At 32.2% G+C, this 18,657-nt stretch overlaps 1 protein-coding gene across 2 annotated transcripts in view; it reads right to left on the minus strand.

Annotated features, from left to right (window-relative positions):
- Window positions 1-2,147: 2,147 nt before the first annotated feature.
- The window catches only part of LOC111706804 (protein O-linked-mannose beta-1,2-N-acetylglucosaminyltransferase 1), a 19,357-nt gene continuing 2,847 nt past the window's right edge, over window positions 2,148-18,657 (minus strand). The window contains exons 2-8 of one of the 2 annotated variants that reach the window (XM_023479744.1): window positions 17,050-17,363; window positions 16,784-16,932; window positions 12,599-12,812; window positions 12,274-12,322; window positions 6,932-7,017; window positions 4,191-5,621; window positions 2,148-3,985 (exon numbers count right to left, since the gene is read on the minus strand). In XM_023479744.1, the coding sequence (XP_023335512.1) occupies window positions 3,913-3,985; window positions 4,191-5,621; window positions 6,932-7,017; window positions 12,274-12,322; window positions 12,599-12,812; window positions 16,784-16,932; window positions 17,050-17,084 (2,037 nt within the window). In that variant the 5' untranslated portion in view covers window positions 17,085-17,363 and the 3' untranslated portion in view covers window positions 2,148-3,912. Of the gene's footprint in view, window positions 3,986-4,190; window positions 5,622-6,931; window positions 7,018-12,273; window positions 12,323-12,598; window positions 12,813-16,631; window positions 16,681-16,783; window positions 16,933-17,049; window positions 17,364-18,657 lie in introns of those variants that run through there. The other variant, XM_023479746.1, reaches the window with a different exon arrangement.

The following is an 18,657-nucleotide window of genomic DNA, read 5'->3' on the forward strand; positions in this document are numbered from 1 at the left end:
ACAATTTTTTAAATACGTAAATATATTTGAATTGATCTAAACTATGTCTAAACGATAGTTTGGAGAATTGAAAAGAAATTTCCTTTATTTACAAGATTTCACGGATTTTTCCGCAGAAACTTTTCAATATGGTTTTGAATAGTTCCATTGAATTGTGAATTTGTAAATGCAAATTGCTATAATCTCAAATCTGGAAATTGAAAATGTTCAAAGACGAATTTCAAAAGAAGGTCAATTCTCAACACATTTACACAAAATATAGATAAAAACAGAATGTCACAAACATAGACACAACTTAATGTTTTGAAGGGGGGGGGGGGAATCCATGGGGTTGATAAAAACTCAGACTTTCTATTAACCATTGACATACCTCTGTGGTTTTTAGTTTTATAAGGGGTGTAGGATCTGAAAGGGGCCAACAAAAATTGGAAAGGGAAGGAGATATTCAGTGATTACACCCCCCCCCCCTCCTTACCCCGTAGCGTGGTCAATGGTCATGATTAATCTGAGGGAGATATCTTTGTTAACATTATTCATATGAAGCTTCTATGTGGAATATTTGAACTATTCAAAAATCTTGAAAAAAAGTCACTTGCACCACAAATGTTTCCTAAAAAAGCCCTAATATCTCAAGTTCCATGGAGAACATGTCAATGTCAATGTCGAGAATTTTCTTAGCGGTTAACCGTATTGATAATAATAAAAATAATAATAATTCCTCTTAAAAACTGTAGTACACTAACACTTTCACTGTAAAAAAAAAGATGGTTTTCTGAACTATTTTTCACGTGAAGATCCCATGACGGTTGGTTTAGTATATCTAAACATACTAGAAACATACAGTGATAACCAGAAAAATCTGAAATAGGAAGACGAAGTTTGGTTTTGGACTCAAGTTATGACCTTAAATCACAAACTATAACACAGACTGCTAATGTAATGTTTTTTGGCTGACATCTTACGGCCACTTGTTGCATTCAGGGGTTAAGTTTTACAACTCTTAAAGAAATACTCCAATTTTAAACATAAAACATAACGTTTATGAATTTTGTCTATTTTTAAAGATTTTGCATTTCCTATTCAAAGGATCCTTAAATTTCCCTGAATACAGATGTCTTCTGATTGGTCGTGTACAGTACTTGTACACAATAGAACATGCTGTGAAAAATATCGCATATTTTAGCTGATAATCGATCTCTGTAACTCTCTTATCTCTGCTTTAAATGAGACACAGCAGTGTAAACAGACACATTTCCCTGATGGTGATTTAATAATTGTTTAATAAAACTATTTGCTTTGTAACAACATCAAAAACACTTAAGTATTGCCATAAAGTCGTATTCCTATTTCAGAGTTTTCTGGTTATCACTGTATATACAAACGATTAATTACATTTGTTCTAAAAAACAATCAAAGTTTGATGAATTATTCTTTTTTATTATATTTCCCTGTCTGCACCCCTAGCCTTGAGTAAATAAATTATGAATAATAAATCTTTCAACATATTTATTTTATCTATTATTATAACCTTTTCTACTGTCCTAATTGTTATAGACCCCCGTAGACCACCGTGGGCCTAAACGACTGAATTTTCTATATATTTTCGACCTATATAAAGCACCTCATGTATATTGAAATATTGTTTTTGTGGGTGTGGGCTTAAATATCCTTTCCGCGGGCCAATCCTCTATAATTAGCTCTACAGGGTATTCAAAAAATATAAAAAATTTAAATCATAATTTTTTTCTGTATTTGATCAACTGCATGCCATTAAAAAGTCCAAGATTTTGAGGTATAAAAGTGGTATAACTGATGCTTTATTCAGCTAACTTTTTTTAGAACACCATTCATTAACGTCTTATACAAATTCTTATATTTGTACTTTTTTGTTGAAAAAAGCGTGGCTCTATGGGGGGGGGGAGGGGTGCAATCACTCCCTAAAAATATTAGGATGAAAAATGAGCATTTAAATGTTAGATAATCTATATAATAGAGCTCTTCGCGAATACATAAATGTATATTTATTTACATGTTCGCTAAAACCAAGAACCATAGGTCCCCCAGAATGGCATAGAGTAAAAAAAGTTTGGAAGTTTCACATGCAACGACAGAAGGAGTAAATTATTGATCAGTATTTAATAAAAGAAGCGTGTTAAATAATTTATTTACATCGGAATGAGTTTTGATGAATAAATCACAGCCTTGGTTATAAACATTTAGCTAAGCTCACAAAATATATAATATTGTACAGAGAGGGATCAAACATGAGAATTCAATCATAATTTTATATTCCACTGTGGTGGGTTGAATCACTTGTGGAAAGGGTTGAATTGGTCAAATTTTCATGTTTTCAGACTTCCACTAGCTGTACGACTGACATGGGTTAATAAAAACATTTCTACTTTGTATAAACAATAATTTTATTTACTTAAAGGGACGCTGACGTAAACTCAATTGAACCTCTTATATTAACAGGTACGTCGATTCACAACGGAACAGTGCGCTTTAACCCTCATAATCAAGGATGTGCATTTTCCAATAAGGATATATTCGTTATCAGTTATCAGAGCATCGTTGTGAATCTTACATGCCCCTCTTAGGATCACTTGAAATTACGCCGACAGTACCTTTCACGCCTTTAGAAATAAGAACTAATTGTAATAAAAATAAATATGAAATATAGACATGAGTGTCTCTACAATCCCTTATAAAGTGGATCCTCTAAATATAGGATTTTCAACAATAATAAGCACAATATCTATTAATTTCATACTTAGAAACTTGAATTAGACTAACTTAACAGGATAACGGTGTGAATACTTAATATGCATAACTTATAAACCAGAGATAAACAGTGGATCATCACCCCTTCAAAATTTAACTGATTTTTTGGATTTTAAGATCTAAGAGAAGTCACATGGTTGATTCATGTTTAAATAAGTACATTATTGGAATATATTTACAAGTGTTTATCGCTGGTTTGTATTTACAAATGTACATCATACAAAAATCATTAGAAATTATAACTGACTAGTAAAAATATGCCCATTTAATGCTTTATATAACTTGCTAAACATCTTTTAAGTTTTTTTATCGTTTAAACGAAAATCTTTAAGAAAACGCTCTGATAAACAAATCATGACTGTTTAGTGCTTGAAGTTGAAAACAGTTTCCTTAGCTGGAAACTAATGAAGTTCAACAACTTGATTTCTTCAAAAGTTACCATCTCGCGTTTCCACTAAACTGTGGGATTTAACTACTTTTTTATCACTTGGAGTTAGAGTATATTCTAGACTAGATTTTTATCCATGAATTCAGGACTCAGTCAAAAGAAATTGAATCTTTGCCAAAATTTTCTAATCTGTTAGTTCAAATAATCCCAAGATTGATAAATCAAAGGTTTACACGATCAGGTTCAGCAGTTATAGGAATTTATAGGACATTTGAGTCTGTTGCAAAAACTCAATTCTTTTTTTTTAAGATTGATACATAAGTTTATGGATTTTGACGAAAAGATTTAACGATTTCAGGTTTATGGATCAGATTTCAGGTTTAAGGATCAGATTTCAGGTTTAAGGATCAGATTTCAAGTTTAGGGATCAGACTTCAGGTTTAGGAATCAGATTTCAGGTTTAAGGATCAGATTTCAGGTTTAGGGATCAGATTTCATGTTTAGGGATCAGATTTCAGGTTTAGGGATCAGATTTCAGGTTTAGGGATCAGATTTCAGGTTTATGGATCAGATTTCAGGTTTAAGGATCAGATTTCAGGTTTAGGGATCAGATTTCAGGTTTAGGGATCAGATTTCCAGTTTATGGATCAGATTTCAGGTTTAAGGATCAGATTTCAAGTTTATGGATCAGATTTCAGGTTTAAGAATCAGATTTCCAGTTTATGGATCAGATTTCAAGTTTATGGATCAGATTTTGTTTTTGGTTTCCAGGTTCGGAGCCGAAGTGGAGCAAAATCCTGAGGTTTGTATTTCCTGAAATATTTTTTTATTTAGTTTATAGAAATGTAATTAATAATAACAATAATAATGAAAAGAATAATAATAATAATAATGATAATAATAATAATAATAATAATGATAATAATGATAATGATAATTATAATGATGAAAATGAAAATAATATAAAATACAAAACAATAATGGTTATATATGATAATATTAATAATAATGAACTCACGAGTATGGGCTGAAAGGAGCACCAACTATGAAGAATGGAGTCTGATTGATATTTAGCCTCCAAAGACCTCTATGGAACCCCCTGGCGTCGAGGTCCCAGATGTGTAAACACTTGGCCAAGGCCAGCCAGCTCGTGAAGTCCTTCGAGTGCTTCATCTCTATGAAGAGAACCCTTGGGTTGGTTCCGTTCTCCTTGTACATCCCGTGGCAGGGGGAGTAGTCTACAGCTACAGCACGCTCTAGTTCATACCGGAGTAATGATTCATACTCGTCACGGACTAAACTATCAACCCCGACTAGTTCCACGTCAGGGAGGGTGTTGAAGGAGTGTTTACTGAAGTAAACATCATGAAAGTATGAGTTCATGTTAACCCCTGAGGAACCAAAATGAAAGGTTCTCGACACATCAGGGATAATGCACTCCCGTCCCTTCCTGATCTCACTCAACCTCATCCACATATCCCAGTCCCAGGTTTTATCCGGGGTCGGCCACTCCGGTTCCAGCTCAACCTCAAACAGTTTTCTGCTTAACATCCAGCCAAGGCCTGGCATAGTCTCTACGCGGTACAAGGCGGAGGGATCGGCGGAGGTGTATTCATAACCAAGATCATTCCAGGCGGAGATACAATAGATACTAGGATCCTGAGACAGCAATCCAACCGTCTGGGAGAAGTAGCTGAAGAAGTCTGGGGACACGTCCAGGTCCTCCTCCAGCACAATGGCGTGGGGTGCTCTTGGGTACATGGAGAATATGGCGGAGAGGGAGATCTTGTAATGCTGAGATATTCTAGAGGTTCCTGTTCCTACTGGAGCATGTTGGACACCTCGTAATCCAAACAGTTTAGCCACTGCTAGCGTTTCCTCAAAGAACCCGTCAATGAAGACGACAATCATTTCGGGATCAGCACCTCGCGCCGACAAAAGCGACTGGAGCATTCTATGGAGGTAGTGGGGGCGATTAGAGGCGATAATGGCAACAGGTATATTATGAATTTGATTGTTAATCGCCGGAAGAGGATTAAAGACGATTGGAGCAGGATTATCACAACTACAAACTGATCCATATCCTTCAATCCTATCACAGAACTCTCTCCGCCTTTCCTCAGCCCAGCAGGTAGTTTCCGGTTCGCCTTCTAGCTCCAACTCGCCTTGAACCACCAACTCCTCGCCCCAGGAGGCGAAATCAGGAGATTTAGAATATCCTTCACTAATCAATCCTACTCCTTTTATACAGATCATTCCCCACATATCCCTCCACCCAACCCGTTCCATCTCTACTGAACCCAGCTCTCGGAATAATCGGCGGCCAGCCGCTTTCAGCTGGAAGGTTCCCTCGTCTTTGATGGCTAGCACGAATATTCGTCCGTCGGCCACCATATTGACGAATAATGTTAATGCTTCATCTTCCCGAGGAGAGTAGGTATCAAACACTCTGGAAAATAATAACAACTTATTTTATTAACAAACAAAATGAAATTGAAAACTGAGGTAATTGAACTAGGCAAAGATAGTTGAACTATCCTTCAAGTGTGGACGAGGTCACGAGAGTGTACTACCCTAGTTAAACTATTCTTGCCATTTATTAAATGCAACCTTTGGAGGAATAAGAGTTAACTTTTAAAACAAACAAAATTATTTACTAAAAGAGAAAGTTAGAATAAATTCAAATGATTTTCGAAACGAATAAATAAAAGATTAAGGAAAAAATATTGAAATAGAAAATAAAAGATAGATGTAAAGACTTTTACGCACTCTTCATTACTTGTAATTATGAACAAGGCACAAAGGAAAAACAGTTTGTAAACTTTTCTTAAGGAACATTACCTTTATTTTTTTATACTTTATTTTATTGCTTTTGTAAAATGAATTGTTTAGAATAATTTACGAAAGAGAGATTTTAAAAGTCAACGTTTGTTCAACAACTTTAAGTCAATTTTAGCTTTCTAAATAGAGAGCGTCTCATATCATATTAGATTATCTTCAATCTTTAACGCCAAAATACGCACATAACACTAAAAAAATCTAGCATTTTCTGAAAAAAAATTTTCTATTAGCCTTATTAAATTTTTCAAAATGATTCATTTTCTAATTTGTCCACCAAATCGTAATTTAGACCCATTGACGCGGTCTAATTTGATGTGGAACACCCTGTACAAATGAGACATTATATAAGTAAGAAAATGCATGTTTATAGAGTAATAGAACTAACAGTAGGAAAATACTTCATCTTCTATAAATGTATTGTTTTGTATGTTAGTTTGTATCCAATAAACGTCAACAGCAGAACTATTTGGGTATACATTTTCCGACGACCCATAGAAGGATTAGGGCCGGCAGGTCAAATAGACAAATATTTTTTATCATATATTTTGTAAATCTACAAATGAAAACAGAAAATTCGGGAAACTTTTAGTTTTTTTATTTACAAAGAAAAAATGAGACTTGGAAAGCAACATCTTTACTGCCAAAAAGGTTAACACAGAAACTAGAAACTAGAAACTAGAAACTAGAAACTAGAAACTAGAAACTAGAAACTAGAAACTAGAAACTAGAAACTAGATACTAGAAACTAGAAACTAGAAACTAGAAACTAGAAACTAGAAACTAGACCACCAGCATAAACACGTTTTTTCCTCTCACAATAAACGAAGAAAATAATCAGTAAATCTTAAATGTTTCAGGAGTAAAACTTTGTAAGTAAATGTTTCAGGTTCGAATCGAAAATAAGTTAATAATAATGACCTGCTTGCCATGAGAGCTCCTGTTCCTTGGTGGAGAACAAGAACATGAATACCTCGCCCTCCAACATCATCATGGTCCTCATACATCTAGAGTAGCTCATTTTTTATTTATTCATTCATTCATTTATTCATTGTGTTTATATTCATTTCATTTATTTATTTATTCATTGTTTCATTTATTCATTTATTTTATATTCAGCAATTCATTTCTTCATTTCTTCCGGTATTCATTTATTTATTTTTTATTTATTTATTTCTTCAATGTATTTATTAATTTAGATATTTATCTGTTTAAGTTTTCATTTACTTATTTATTCATTAATTTATCTTTATCTGTATCTATTCATTAATTTATCTTTATATGTATCTAATTATTAATTCATGTTTATATGTATCTATTCATTAATTCATGTTTATATGAATCTATTCTTTAATTCATCTTTATATGTATCTATTCATTAATTTATCTTTATATGTATCTAATCATTAATTCATCTTTATATGTATCTATTCATTAATTCATCTTTATATGTATCTATTAATTAATTAATCTTTATATGTATCTATCAATTAATTCAGCTTTATCTGTATCTATTCATTTATTCATCTTTATATGAATCTATTCATTAATTCATCTTTATATGTATCTATTCATTAATTTATCTTTATATTTATCTATTCATCAATTCATCTTTATATGTATCTATTCATTAATTCATCTTTATATGTATCTATTCATTAATTCATCTTCATATTCTTCTATTCTTTGTGTAAAACACTTAAAGTCCAGATTGGTTGTAAAATGTAAAATTCATTAAAGCACGTGATTAAGTAATAAACCTAGATATATAGAGCGATAAAATGTACCGTAAAAACTTAACCAAAATATTTTTCTTCCTGTGACTCTCATCCATGTTGCTCTCTATCTATCTATTATAATACAGAGCGTACTATATCATATTGGAGTATCTCCAAGATTTAACTAGAGCAAGTTGTACAGTATATACAGAGCGTACTATATCATATTGGAGTATCTCCAAGATTTAACGCTAAAATACTCGAATAGCCTAGTATTTTTTACAAGTGAATTTTTATACTGACCTTACACATTTTTTCAAAAGCTGATTCTTTTATCCTTAAGTTTTCTGATCAGTTCCAAAAATCGTAATTTACAGTCATTAACGATCCAATATGGTCTAGTACAATCTGTACATACAAACTGACTTTAGACTGACTCTAGACTGACTCTAGACTCTAGAATTCTGGCACATCCTACCCCTTTAAATTTGCGGGCACACTTACTTTAAAAGGCACAGACAGCAAATATGAAGAGGTTCCCTGGCAAAAGATAATGGAATAAATGTTAAAAGAACTTTTGAAAATAACTGTTCCCGAGTTGACATCTGTCATAAGATAAAAGAGTTTAAATATTTTCAAAATCAAATTTAAAAATTTTCAAGAAGTCAAAGTAAAATTTTCTGTTAACATTTTTACATTAACTTTATTTATTTAAAATGAAAAAAAATGTTGTCTCTTCCAAATTTTAGTTTTCCAACATCTTTCTAGTCACAGTTTTAACCAGGTTTAAACTTTTATGTGCAATTTGTTTAAAATGCGCAATTGAGATTGTGAGCTTTGCGAAATATGTTCCCACGCGTGATAAAATCTTTTTGAGACAACTAACTTCATGAAAACTTTTAAACAATGCACCCATAACAAGAAGGATGTTCAAAAAACTCGTGGTTGACATAAAATTAACAGAATATAAGTATTTTGGAGTTCACAAATTTCTTTTCTTAAAAAAAGATAGAGTTAATTAGGACTTGGCGAAAAGTGAGTGATTGTTAATATTTTTTGTATAAACTGGTTTTACGAAAACACATAAACCTGACATTTCGAGTTGGTTTCATGTTATAACCAAATATTGAAACAATCATTCTTCTAAACACGTGCACGTAACTTTTATTTGTTTTCCAGTTTTTTGTGTCATTTTTTTGCAATGTACAATGTACATAAAATACAGGGTTATTCATTGAGAATAAACACTGAACTAGACAGAAGCTAGAAGATGTTTAAATCTATGCGACATTTCTGGTACGAATTAGGGACCTCGTAGCTCCTCTAGTTTAAGTTAATCCGGACTTAGATTATAAATTCAAAACACTTTTTATTCTTAATAATTCTTCTTCAATAATAGAAGTTATTATTGAAACAATCTGATGCCAAATTTACTTATTTGCAGTAAATTGTATCATGTAAATTATGAATGAAAAGATTTCAGCTGGAAGCTGCCGCGAAACTCAATATTACGAAGTTTTCTGTTTAAAGTTTCTTAAAAATAAATTTTTAGCAAATATTTAACATTTTAGACTCATCAGGGTTCAGGATTTGAAATCTAAAATCTATTTAAGAAATGTTCTGGATCAAATGAATTTCATTAGAAGGGGATGATTCATTTGGTGTTCTGTCCAGTTTTGCTTCTTACAGACTGTGTTTATACTGTACAGCTTGCTGCCCGCTGCCGGCCCGGTACTTACCGGAGTTTATGGTGGGATTAATATGGCTTTTTCAGATTTGTTTTATTACGGAGATCGAGATGTATGAATAAGGAGAAACAGTTGAGCTAGGTAAAGCCAGTTGAAGTGCTTTTAAAGATGTAGTTAAACTATCCTTTTCTACATCAACTACTTCTTCCATTCATTAAATCCGGCCTCAGATGTTTTAAGAATTGTTGATGGTTCCATATTTTTATTTCGAATTATTATTAGAACTATTGATTTTATGTGCTTACTATAGCTTTTTTTAGTATTGTCATGTTTTAGGGTGTTTTCTCCAAATGAAGTTGATTTAGCTAGAAATGAATCCAGAAACTGGTTCAAGTTTATTTTAAGGCGCTGTGGTTCTCAGAAACACCATGGCGTTCCTGAATTTTGATTTTTGCAGCAATTTTCAGAAATATTCGATCTGATAAACTTCACAGTTTGGAGATTATAGTTTGTTCTTGCAAACATAAAATTGTTTTGTTATTAAGTGTAGTATAGCATATACATATGTAAATAATTAAGCAAGTGAGGAAGGGAGTAAGTATGTAGAAAGGAAGTCATTGAGTGAGTGATTAAGTGAGTAAGTAAGTGAGTAAGGACGATAGTAAGTAAGAAAGTGAGAAAGTGAGTAAGGAATACAGAAAGTTAGGGAGTCAGTAAGTGAGTAAGGAAGATAGCAAGCAAGGAAGTGAAGAAAACAATTAAGTAAGTGAGTAAGGAAATGAGTAAATAAGTGAGTAGGGGAGTAAAGTAAGCCGGAAGTGAGGAAGAAAGGAAGGGAGTAAGTAAGTAAGGAAGTGAGTAACTAAGAAGATATTGGTTAGTAAGGGGGTGTAAATAATATTTATATTTGCATATAAAATTAACAAATTGAAAGTGTCAGGAATTGCACACTTCGTTTATTGCTTTTCATTGTCCCTCTCATTACCTGCAGTTAGAAGATAAACTTACTAAATATTAATCATTGTAATGGAATTTAATCTTTGCCACAAAATCTGATTTTCTAATCATTGCAACCCAATTTCGTAGACCTTAGATATTTCAAACCGTTAATTCTGTTATATCAAATAACCCATGCTTTAAATATCAAAGGTTTACACCATCAGGTTGCAAAGATATAGGATGAGAAAATTTAATTTTGCAGCAAAGACGCAAATCCATTAAGATGTTGTATTTTAAGGGAAAAATAAATATATTCATTTCTTAGCGATTATTGAAACTTACAATTCCTCTTTTACTTTTGTAAACTTGTAGAAAAGATTAAGTTAATAAATTATTTTTGATTTATTTTCAAGAGGGGTTTTATTCTCTGTATTCTCGGTTTTCCCAGGGGTAAAGATTAAAGTGCTTTCACTGATACACTCGAAAATACAGAGGGTCCCAAAAAAAAGTCTCAAATTTTTTTATTCCCAACGGCCTACCCCCTTGGTGTGCCATGGGCCCCATTAGGGAACGTATACAATATATTTATTAAATTTTTATAAAAAAAATTCGAATTTATTTTTCAGACATCTTTAAGTTAATGGTGAAGAAAGAAAAGATATATTAAATGCAAGAATAACGGGGGGAGTGGTCTATAAGAAGTAAATGAGGAGAGGTGAGGGGGGGNTTTTTGCAATGTACAATGTACATAAAATACAGGGTTATTCATTGAGAATAAACACTGAACTAGACAGAAGCTAGAAGATGTTTAAATCTATGCGACATTTCTGGTACGAATTAGGGACCTCGTAGCTCCTCTAGTTTAAGTTAATCCGGACTTATATTATAAATTCAAAACACTTTTTATTCTTAATAATTCTTCTTCAATAATAGAAGTTATTATTGAAACAATCTGATGCCAAATTTACTTATTTGCAGTAAATTGTATCATGTAAATTATGAATGAAAAGATTTCAGCTGGAAGCTGCCGCGAAACTCAATATTACGAAGTTTTCTGTTTAAAGTTTCTTAAAAATAAATTTAGATCCTGATTTAAAACCACAAAACTTAAAAAAGGACTATTTTTTGTTTGTCTTAATAAAGATTAAAATCTGATAAATCATGCTTTTTTAAATTTGTTTTTTTCAACTAAATTTTTATAATTTGCTGATCATTGACTTTTCAAATAGATTCCAATTTTCAATATTGAAGTTATCGAAAAAATCTATTTGATGGGATGAGAAAAAGAAGCGAAGCTCACTAGACATCTTATAGTTTTATTGAAATACAAAAGTAGTCTTTCCCTTTTCTGTCTATAACTGGTTCTCATACAAGTGTAAAAACCAGGTTAGTTAGCCTTGGACCACTTTAGAAATCAACCATAATCATCTTAGTCTAGGTTTAATTTTTATAATTGGCTTTTTTTCATTCATTTAATTCAGTCATTAGATTAACTCTTTTTATTAAACTTTGATTGTTATTTATTCATCTATATTCTATTCTATATTCTATATATTTATCTATATTCTATTCTATATTCTATATATTCATATATATTCTATTCTATATTCTATATATTCATCTATATTCTATTCTATATTCTATATATTCATCTATATTCTATTCTATATTCACTTTTTCTAAAACTTAATCAATCCCTTTAATTTGAATCCATCTTCAATCCATTTCATCTATCCATCATTCATCAGTCTTTCTATCTATCTATCTCTCTATCTATCCATGATTCATCTATCTATCTATCTATCTATCCTTCTATCTATGTATCTATCTATCTACCATCTAACTACCTATCTATCTATTACTCTATCTATCCCTACTGTATAAAGAACTGGACCCTAATGAATAATGCATAACTCACCAAAGTATTATCTACTGAGACGGATACCCTATCTTTACTTGACACTACCCTATTCATCAATCAATCAATCAATATTCAAGAAGGAGGATGAGGGGGGGGGAAGGGGGAGGGTTGACAGTAAGAAATGATGAACGTTAAGTAAAGTGACCATGAATATATTCACCGTCACATACCAAATATATGTTGACTCTATATTGAAGTCAAAAGTTAAAAAAAATATTAAAAATTAAACAACTAATATTTTTTACTCTAATGTTTAAACAGAAAGTCAAGAATTTGATTAATTTTAGTTAATAAGCTGACAGATTGATTGATCGATTGATTCCTTATGTTTATATTTGTTTGTGTAAGCTCTTGTAATTTAAGCTGGTTGGAAAGACGACCTCTTCTTCTTCCCTCTCCTCTTTCTCCTTCACCTCCTCTCCTTTTCCTTTCCCCTTCTTCACTTTCCAGCTCTTCTTTTTCCTCTTCTTCTCTTTCATAATTTTCTATTCTCAAAACTTGTTTTTCTCTTCCATCCAAGACTCGTGAATCTACATCTAGGAATACAAAATAAAAGATAATTAGATACAAGCTCAGAGTATATAATATACAGAGGGATAGACATATTTAAAGATGAAAGCTCAGAGTATATAATATACAGCAGAAAAGAAATATTTTAATAAGCAAGCTCAGAGTATATAATATACAGAGGGATAGACAGATTTCAAGATGCAAGCTAGAGTATAGAACAGATAACTGTATTATGTATACTCTAAGAGTAGAAGAGTAATCCCTCTGTATTATGTATACTCTAAGAGTAGAAGATTAATCCCTCTGTATTATGTATACTCTAAGAGTAGAAGAGTAATCCCTCTGTATTATGTATACTCTAAAAGTAGAAAATTCATCCCTCTGTATTATGTATACTCTAAGAGTAGAAGATTAATCCTTCCTGGTTTATTTTTAATTCATAAACCTAAAATTCGATTCTTCCCTTGGGAAATATTTTTGTTAAAAAGCCAGGGATTTATCATATATCAACTAATTTAACACTTATATTATGAGAGGTTTAGTATTGAACAAATTAGAAGAAAAGTGTTTTTTAAGGGAAAATTAATAATTTTGGTAATGTGTTCGCTATCATTTCAAAACCGGAGAATTACAGAAAAAAAAACATTATTTGCAATCAGATTTATAAATCAGCTTAAAGGGACTGTAAGCCTAATTTCAAGTGACCCTCTATGCAAAGACACAATGCCCGATGTGAAAATAGAGACAAACAAAAGCTTGGATATCTAATTCATAATTGATCAAGGAAAATAGAGACAAACAAAAGCTTGGATATCTAATTCATAATTGAATAGGAAAATAGAGACCAACAAAAGTTTGGATATCTAATTCAAAATTGAATAGGAAAATAGAGACAAACAAAAGCTTGGATATCTAATTCATAATTGAATAGGAAAATAGAGACAAAAAAGCTTGGATATCTAATTCATAATTGAATAGGGAAAGCTTTAAAAATTACCACCGTGAATCAGGCATGGACGTAGGATCACTTAAGATATTACGCTTACAGTCCTATTAATTCGAAAAATTGTTGAATATCTAGTTTCCGTCTAGTTTTCATCTAGTTTCCGTCTAGTTTTCATCTAGTTTCCGTCTAGTTTTCATCTAGTTTCCGTCTAGTTTTCATCTAGTTTCCGTCTAGTTTTCATCTAGTTTCCGTCTAGTTTTCATCAGTTTACATCTAGTTTTCTTCTAGTTTTCATCTAGTTTCCGTCTAGTTTTCATCTAGTTTCCGTCTAGTTTTCATTTAGTTTCCGTCTAGTCTCCGTCTAGTTTCCGTCTAGTTTCCGCCTAGTTTCCGTCTAGTTTCCGTCTAGTTTCCGTCTAGTTTTATCTAGTTTCCGTCTAGTTTCCGTCTAGTTTTCATCTAGTTTCCTTCTAGCTTTCATCTAGTTTCCGTCTAGTTTTCATCCAGTTTCCGTCTAGTTTTCATTTAGTTTCCGTCTAGTTTTAATCTAGTTTCCGTCTAGTTTTCATCTAGTTTCCTTCTAGTTTTTATCTAGTTTCCGTCTAGTTTTCATCTAGTTTCCGTCTAGTTTCCGTCTAGTTTCCGTCTAGTTTCCGTCTAGTTTCCGTCTAGTTCCCGTCTAGTTTTCATCTAGTTTCCGTCTATTTTCCGTCTAGTTTTCATCTAGTTTCCGTCTAGTTTCCGTCTAGTTTCCGTCTAGTTTCCGTCTAGTTTCCGTCTAGTTTTCATCTAGTTTCCGTCTAGTTTTCATCTAGTTTCCGTCTGTTTTCCGTTTAGTTTTCATCTAGTTTCCCTCTAGTTTTCATCTAGTTTCCGTCTAGTTTTCATTTAGTTTCCGTCTAGTTTTCATCTAGTTTCCGTCTAGTTTTCATCCAGTTTCCGTCTAGTTTTCATCTAGTTTCCGTCTAGTTTTCATCTAGTTTCCTTCTAGTTTTCATCTAGTGTCCGTCTGGTTTAAATCTAGTTTCCGTCTAGTTTTCATCTAGTTTCCGTCTAGTTTCCGTCTAGTTTTCATCAAGTTTTCTGAAATTAACAAAAGAACTATGTTTCTCATAACTCTATTGTTTTTCCCTTCAATAAAAATGCCGATGTTTTTTTCTTCATTAAACAGTCAAATTCCTCAAAATCGTAGAAAAAATCAGCATTTATCACCTTCCGTGTGTACTCAATGTTCTAGAAATCCTTTTTCCAAGTTTTCAGATTTGTTCGTTTACAGGTCGTAAAAAAACTCCAAAAGTGTAAAAATGTATTTTCTGCCCACCCTGCTGCGTATACTCCGAGCCTGGGTATTGTTCCTTGGACTTAATTATTTATCCGTCGGCCCTTCAGCTCATAAACCATTCTACAGTCTTAAAATCTTATTGCTAACATTTGTTTTTGATATAAATATTTAGAAGCTTTTCAATCCATTCTTTTCACAAGGGATTAACAGGGATATACCTTTACTTATCATGATCCCTGTTCTTCCTTTCCCTTTTCTTATTCTTTTCCTTTCTTCCTTTTCCTTATCTTATTCTTTTCCTTTCTTCCTTTCCCTTTTCTTAATTCTTTTCCGTTCTTCCTTGATCCCTTATCTTATTCTTTTCTTTTCTTTCATTTGTATAAAATGTAACTTAAGAGAATATGTTTAAGATATGTGTTTAGAGAACTTGTTTAAAATGTGTGTTAAGAGAATTGATTTAAAATGCGTTTTAAGAAAAAAAATGTTACTTGTGTGTAGAGAGAATTTGAAAATGTGTATTTTAAAGCTTTGAACACACTGATAACATATACAGGAATTAATTAACCTTTCTCTAACCTGGAGGGTGGAACAAAAATGGTTAAAAAAATACATAATTCTTTTTGATTGATGGGCATTTTGAATAGGCTTTTTATTATTTTAGCTTTTAAAAACTTATGAGCGACTCTAAAACAAACAAACAAATCTTCGTCCTTCGTTGCTTGAATAATGACGTTTACTGAAACAACAGAATTTTTTACTGATATTTTTCCACCCTAAAAATATGTTAAATATTTTAGGACAGCCCTGGGCCTTCTGTTCTACTCGAGGGGAATTAATAAATTCCATGAAAATGAATTTGCTCCAGTCTTCAAGACCCCCCCCCTCTCCCTGCCGCAAAGCAAAAACAACAAAAAAACAAGTTCATCGAAGTACTTGCACATCGGCTTCCTGTAATTAAGGTTACTTCCCCTCTACACATATATGTCCTCATTTCTGTCGGTGTTTTAAAGGGAATGTTCAGATATCTGGTTTAAAGGGAATGTTCAGATATCTGGTTTAAAGAGAATGTTCAGATATCTGGTTTAAAGGGAATGTTCAGATATCTGGTTTAAAGGGAATGTTCAGATATCTGGTTTAAAGAGAATGTTCAGATATCTGGTTTAAAGGGAATGTTCAGATATCTGGTTTAAAGGGAATGTTCAGATATCTGGTTTAAAGAGAATGTTCAGATATCTGGTTTAAAGGGAATGTTCAGATATCTGGTTTAAAGAGAATGTTCAGATATCTGGTTTAAAGGGAATGTTCAGATATCTGGTTTAAAGCGAATGTTCAGATATCTGGGTAAAAAAGTGACTGTTGACGTAATTTAAAGAGTTAAATGCTCTATTGATCGTGGCACTGGCAGCCTTTAAACCTTTGGCTGTAGAGAAATGATGGAGATATCCATATTATTTTATCAATATTGAGGATTCTATTCAACAAGAGGATAAACTGATTATCCTAATTTAGCAAAGGATGAAAAGAATGATACAGGGGTAGCCAGAAAATTGTAGAATTATGGTTGTCTAACTGTTATTAATTTTAATCATACAATATGAAATATATTCATTATCTTACTTGAATAACTTTTCCTCTCACTGTTCTTATAGCTCCCATTCACCTGATTTATTTATCTTAGGACTTTTGACCCAAAAATATTCATTTTGAAGAAAAAAAAACATGACATAATATCTTTAAGTTATATTGGAAGAAGAAAGTTCATAAATCACCTGTTGATAATTCTTCTATATTTGTGTACTGTACTAAATGAATGGTAAGCAGGCCTAGCAAGCTGACCGTCACGACTAGCTGAGCACTTCGACAAACCAGTTTTCGTCGATGCCGGTGAAAACCGGTTATATATTCACTAATAAAGTTTCTAAGACAACAAAATTTAGCTTTAAATATTGATCAAATAAAATATGCATATCCTTGTGTTGTTTAAGACCCACATGTGTTGTAAAAAAGAATTGTAAAAAAAGCCAAATTTTGTTTCCTAAAAGTATGCCGATTTGTTCGAAGGATTTTCATGATTCCATTCTATGAAGCTGAAGGAGTAAAACTGAAAGAGTATTAGTTTGTTTACTCTGGGTTCCGGTGACTTCTCGGCTCCCGGATATTCTGTCCCGTCCCGTCTCTCTCAGCCTTGAATATTCCCACCTGCAGTTCAAGTAGTACTGGTCAGTATTATTTCCAGCTTCAGGTAGTTGCTATTCTAGTCGTACCGGCTCAGACAATCCAGTCAAATACGTTCCAGCCGCTTCTGGCTGGATGATCGGTCCGCGCCGTTATGAACTCCTACCAGTACAACTAGAATATATACGGGAAATTAAATACAAATAAATGAGAGTAAATTACTAATTACGCTAATATTTTGATTGATATCTAGCTAGAGGCAATACACTGAGTAATACTAATAAGAAGTATATATATAATATATATACACCAGATCAATTCAATAATCCGTCATACTATGACATTCCTGCAGTAAATTAAATACTAATATAATAGCTAAATAGTTATGACCAGAATCTGGTTACATGAAAAACTAATATTTTGATTGAAATATCGAACTACCTAAATCATTTATAAATTTCGAGCAGAATGGTTAGGATATCAAACAAACATTCTGTTAACATTGCGAAAAAAATGTTTGTTGTTTTGAAATTAAATGTTCTGAAGTTGGATATTATGAAAAAAAATGTTAGGTGTCTTTTCTTCATAAACGTAAATAGGTTCATTCATAAAAAATGTATCGTCCCGGACTTGCCAACACGACTTAGTAACCTTGCAACTCATCCAGTTTTAAATATTACTTCCGAGAGGGAAAAAAGCAAACTAAATAGCAAGCAAAATAAATAAAAATATACTAGTATTTCAAAAATATATCTCCAGTTTGGGCCTTGCACCTGGGCTAGCTTATAAAGGGGGGAAAATGCAAAAAAAGTTACAATTTTTGTACATACTTAAAAGGTCAAATTGTTTAATTTAGTAACTTTTAATTCTAAATTTATCTGGTTTGAAAATGGAGGCTTAGTGTCACAGTTAAATTACTAGACTCAAGATCATTTTAAACCAATCAAAAACATAAAAAAATCGATATTTTCTTTGGTCCCGGCCATGTTTTAAAGTAAGATTATTTAAATGGATTTTAACTAAGGTTGATCTTTAGTCATATCTACAATTTCTCGAACCATACAGTCTCTTTAAAGTACTTCGTAAATCATATTGATCTATATTATTAAGATTAAATTTGATTTAAATAGAAAGACTTTTATGAAAATCCAGTAAAGCCTGTAGCAAATATTGAGGCCCCATAGTAAATTACATTGTTGTCAACCATTAACTTCAAGAACCCCCCCCCCTCCATGTAATGTCGTCTTCAACCTAAAAGCTCCTCTCGGAGACGAGAAACCAAACCAAACAATTTCAGCCCGCTTCTCTTTGTTCTCCGACAACGGAATATAAACACTTTTATTAATTGTGAACCACTTCAAAGTTAAGCAAAGAATATTTTCATATAAAGAATTAGTGACTTTCCTTAACATTTAATTGTCACTCTTTTCAGAAGTTTTAATGTATAAAAAAGCGTCTTAGGACTCCC

This window comes from Eurytemora carolleeae, unplaced genomic scaffold (genome assembly GCF_000591075.1).
Source record: "Eurytemora carolleeae unplaced genomic scaffold, Eaff_2.0 scaffold163, whole genome shotgun sequence".
NCBI lineage: Eukaryota > Metazoa > Arthropoda > Copepoda > Calanoida > Temoridae > Eurytemora > Eurytemora carolleeae.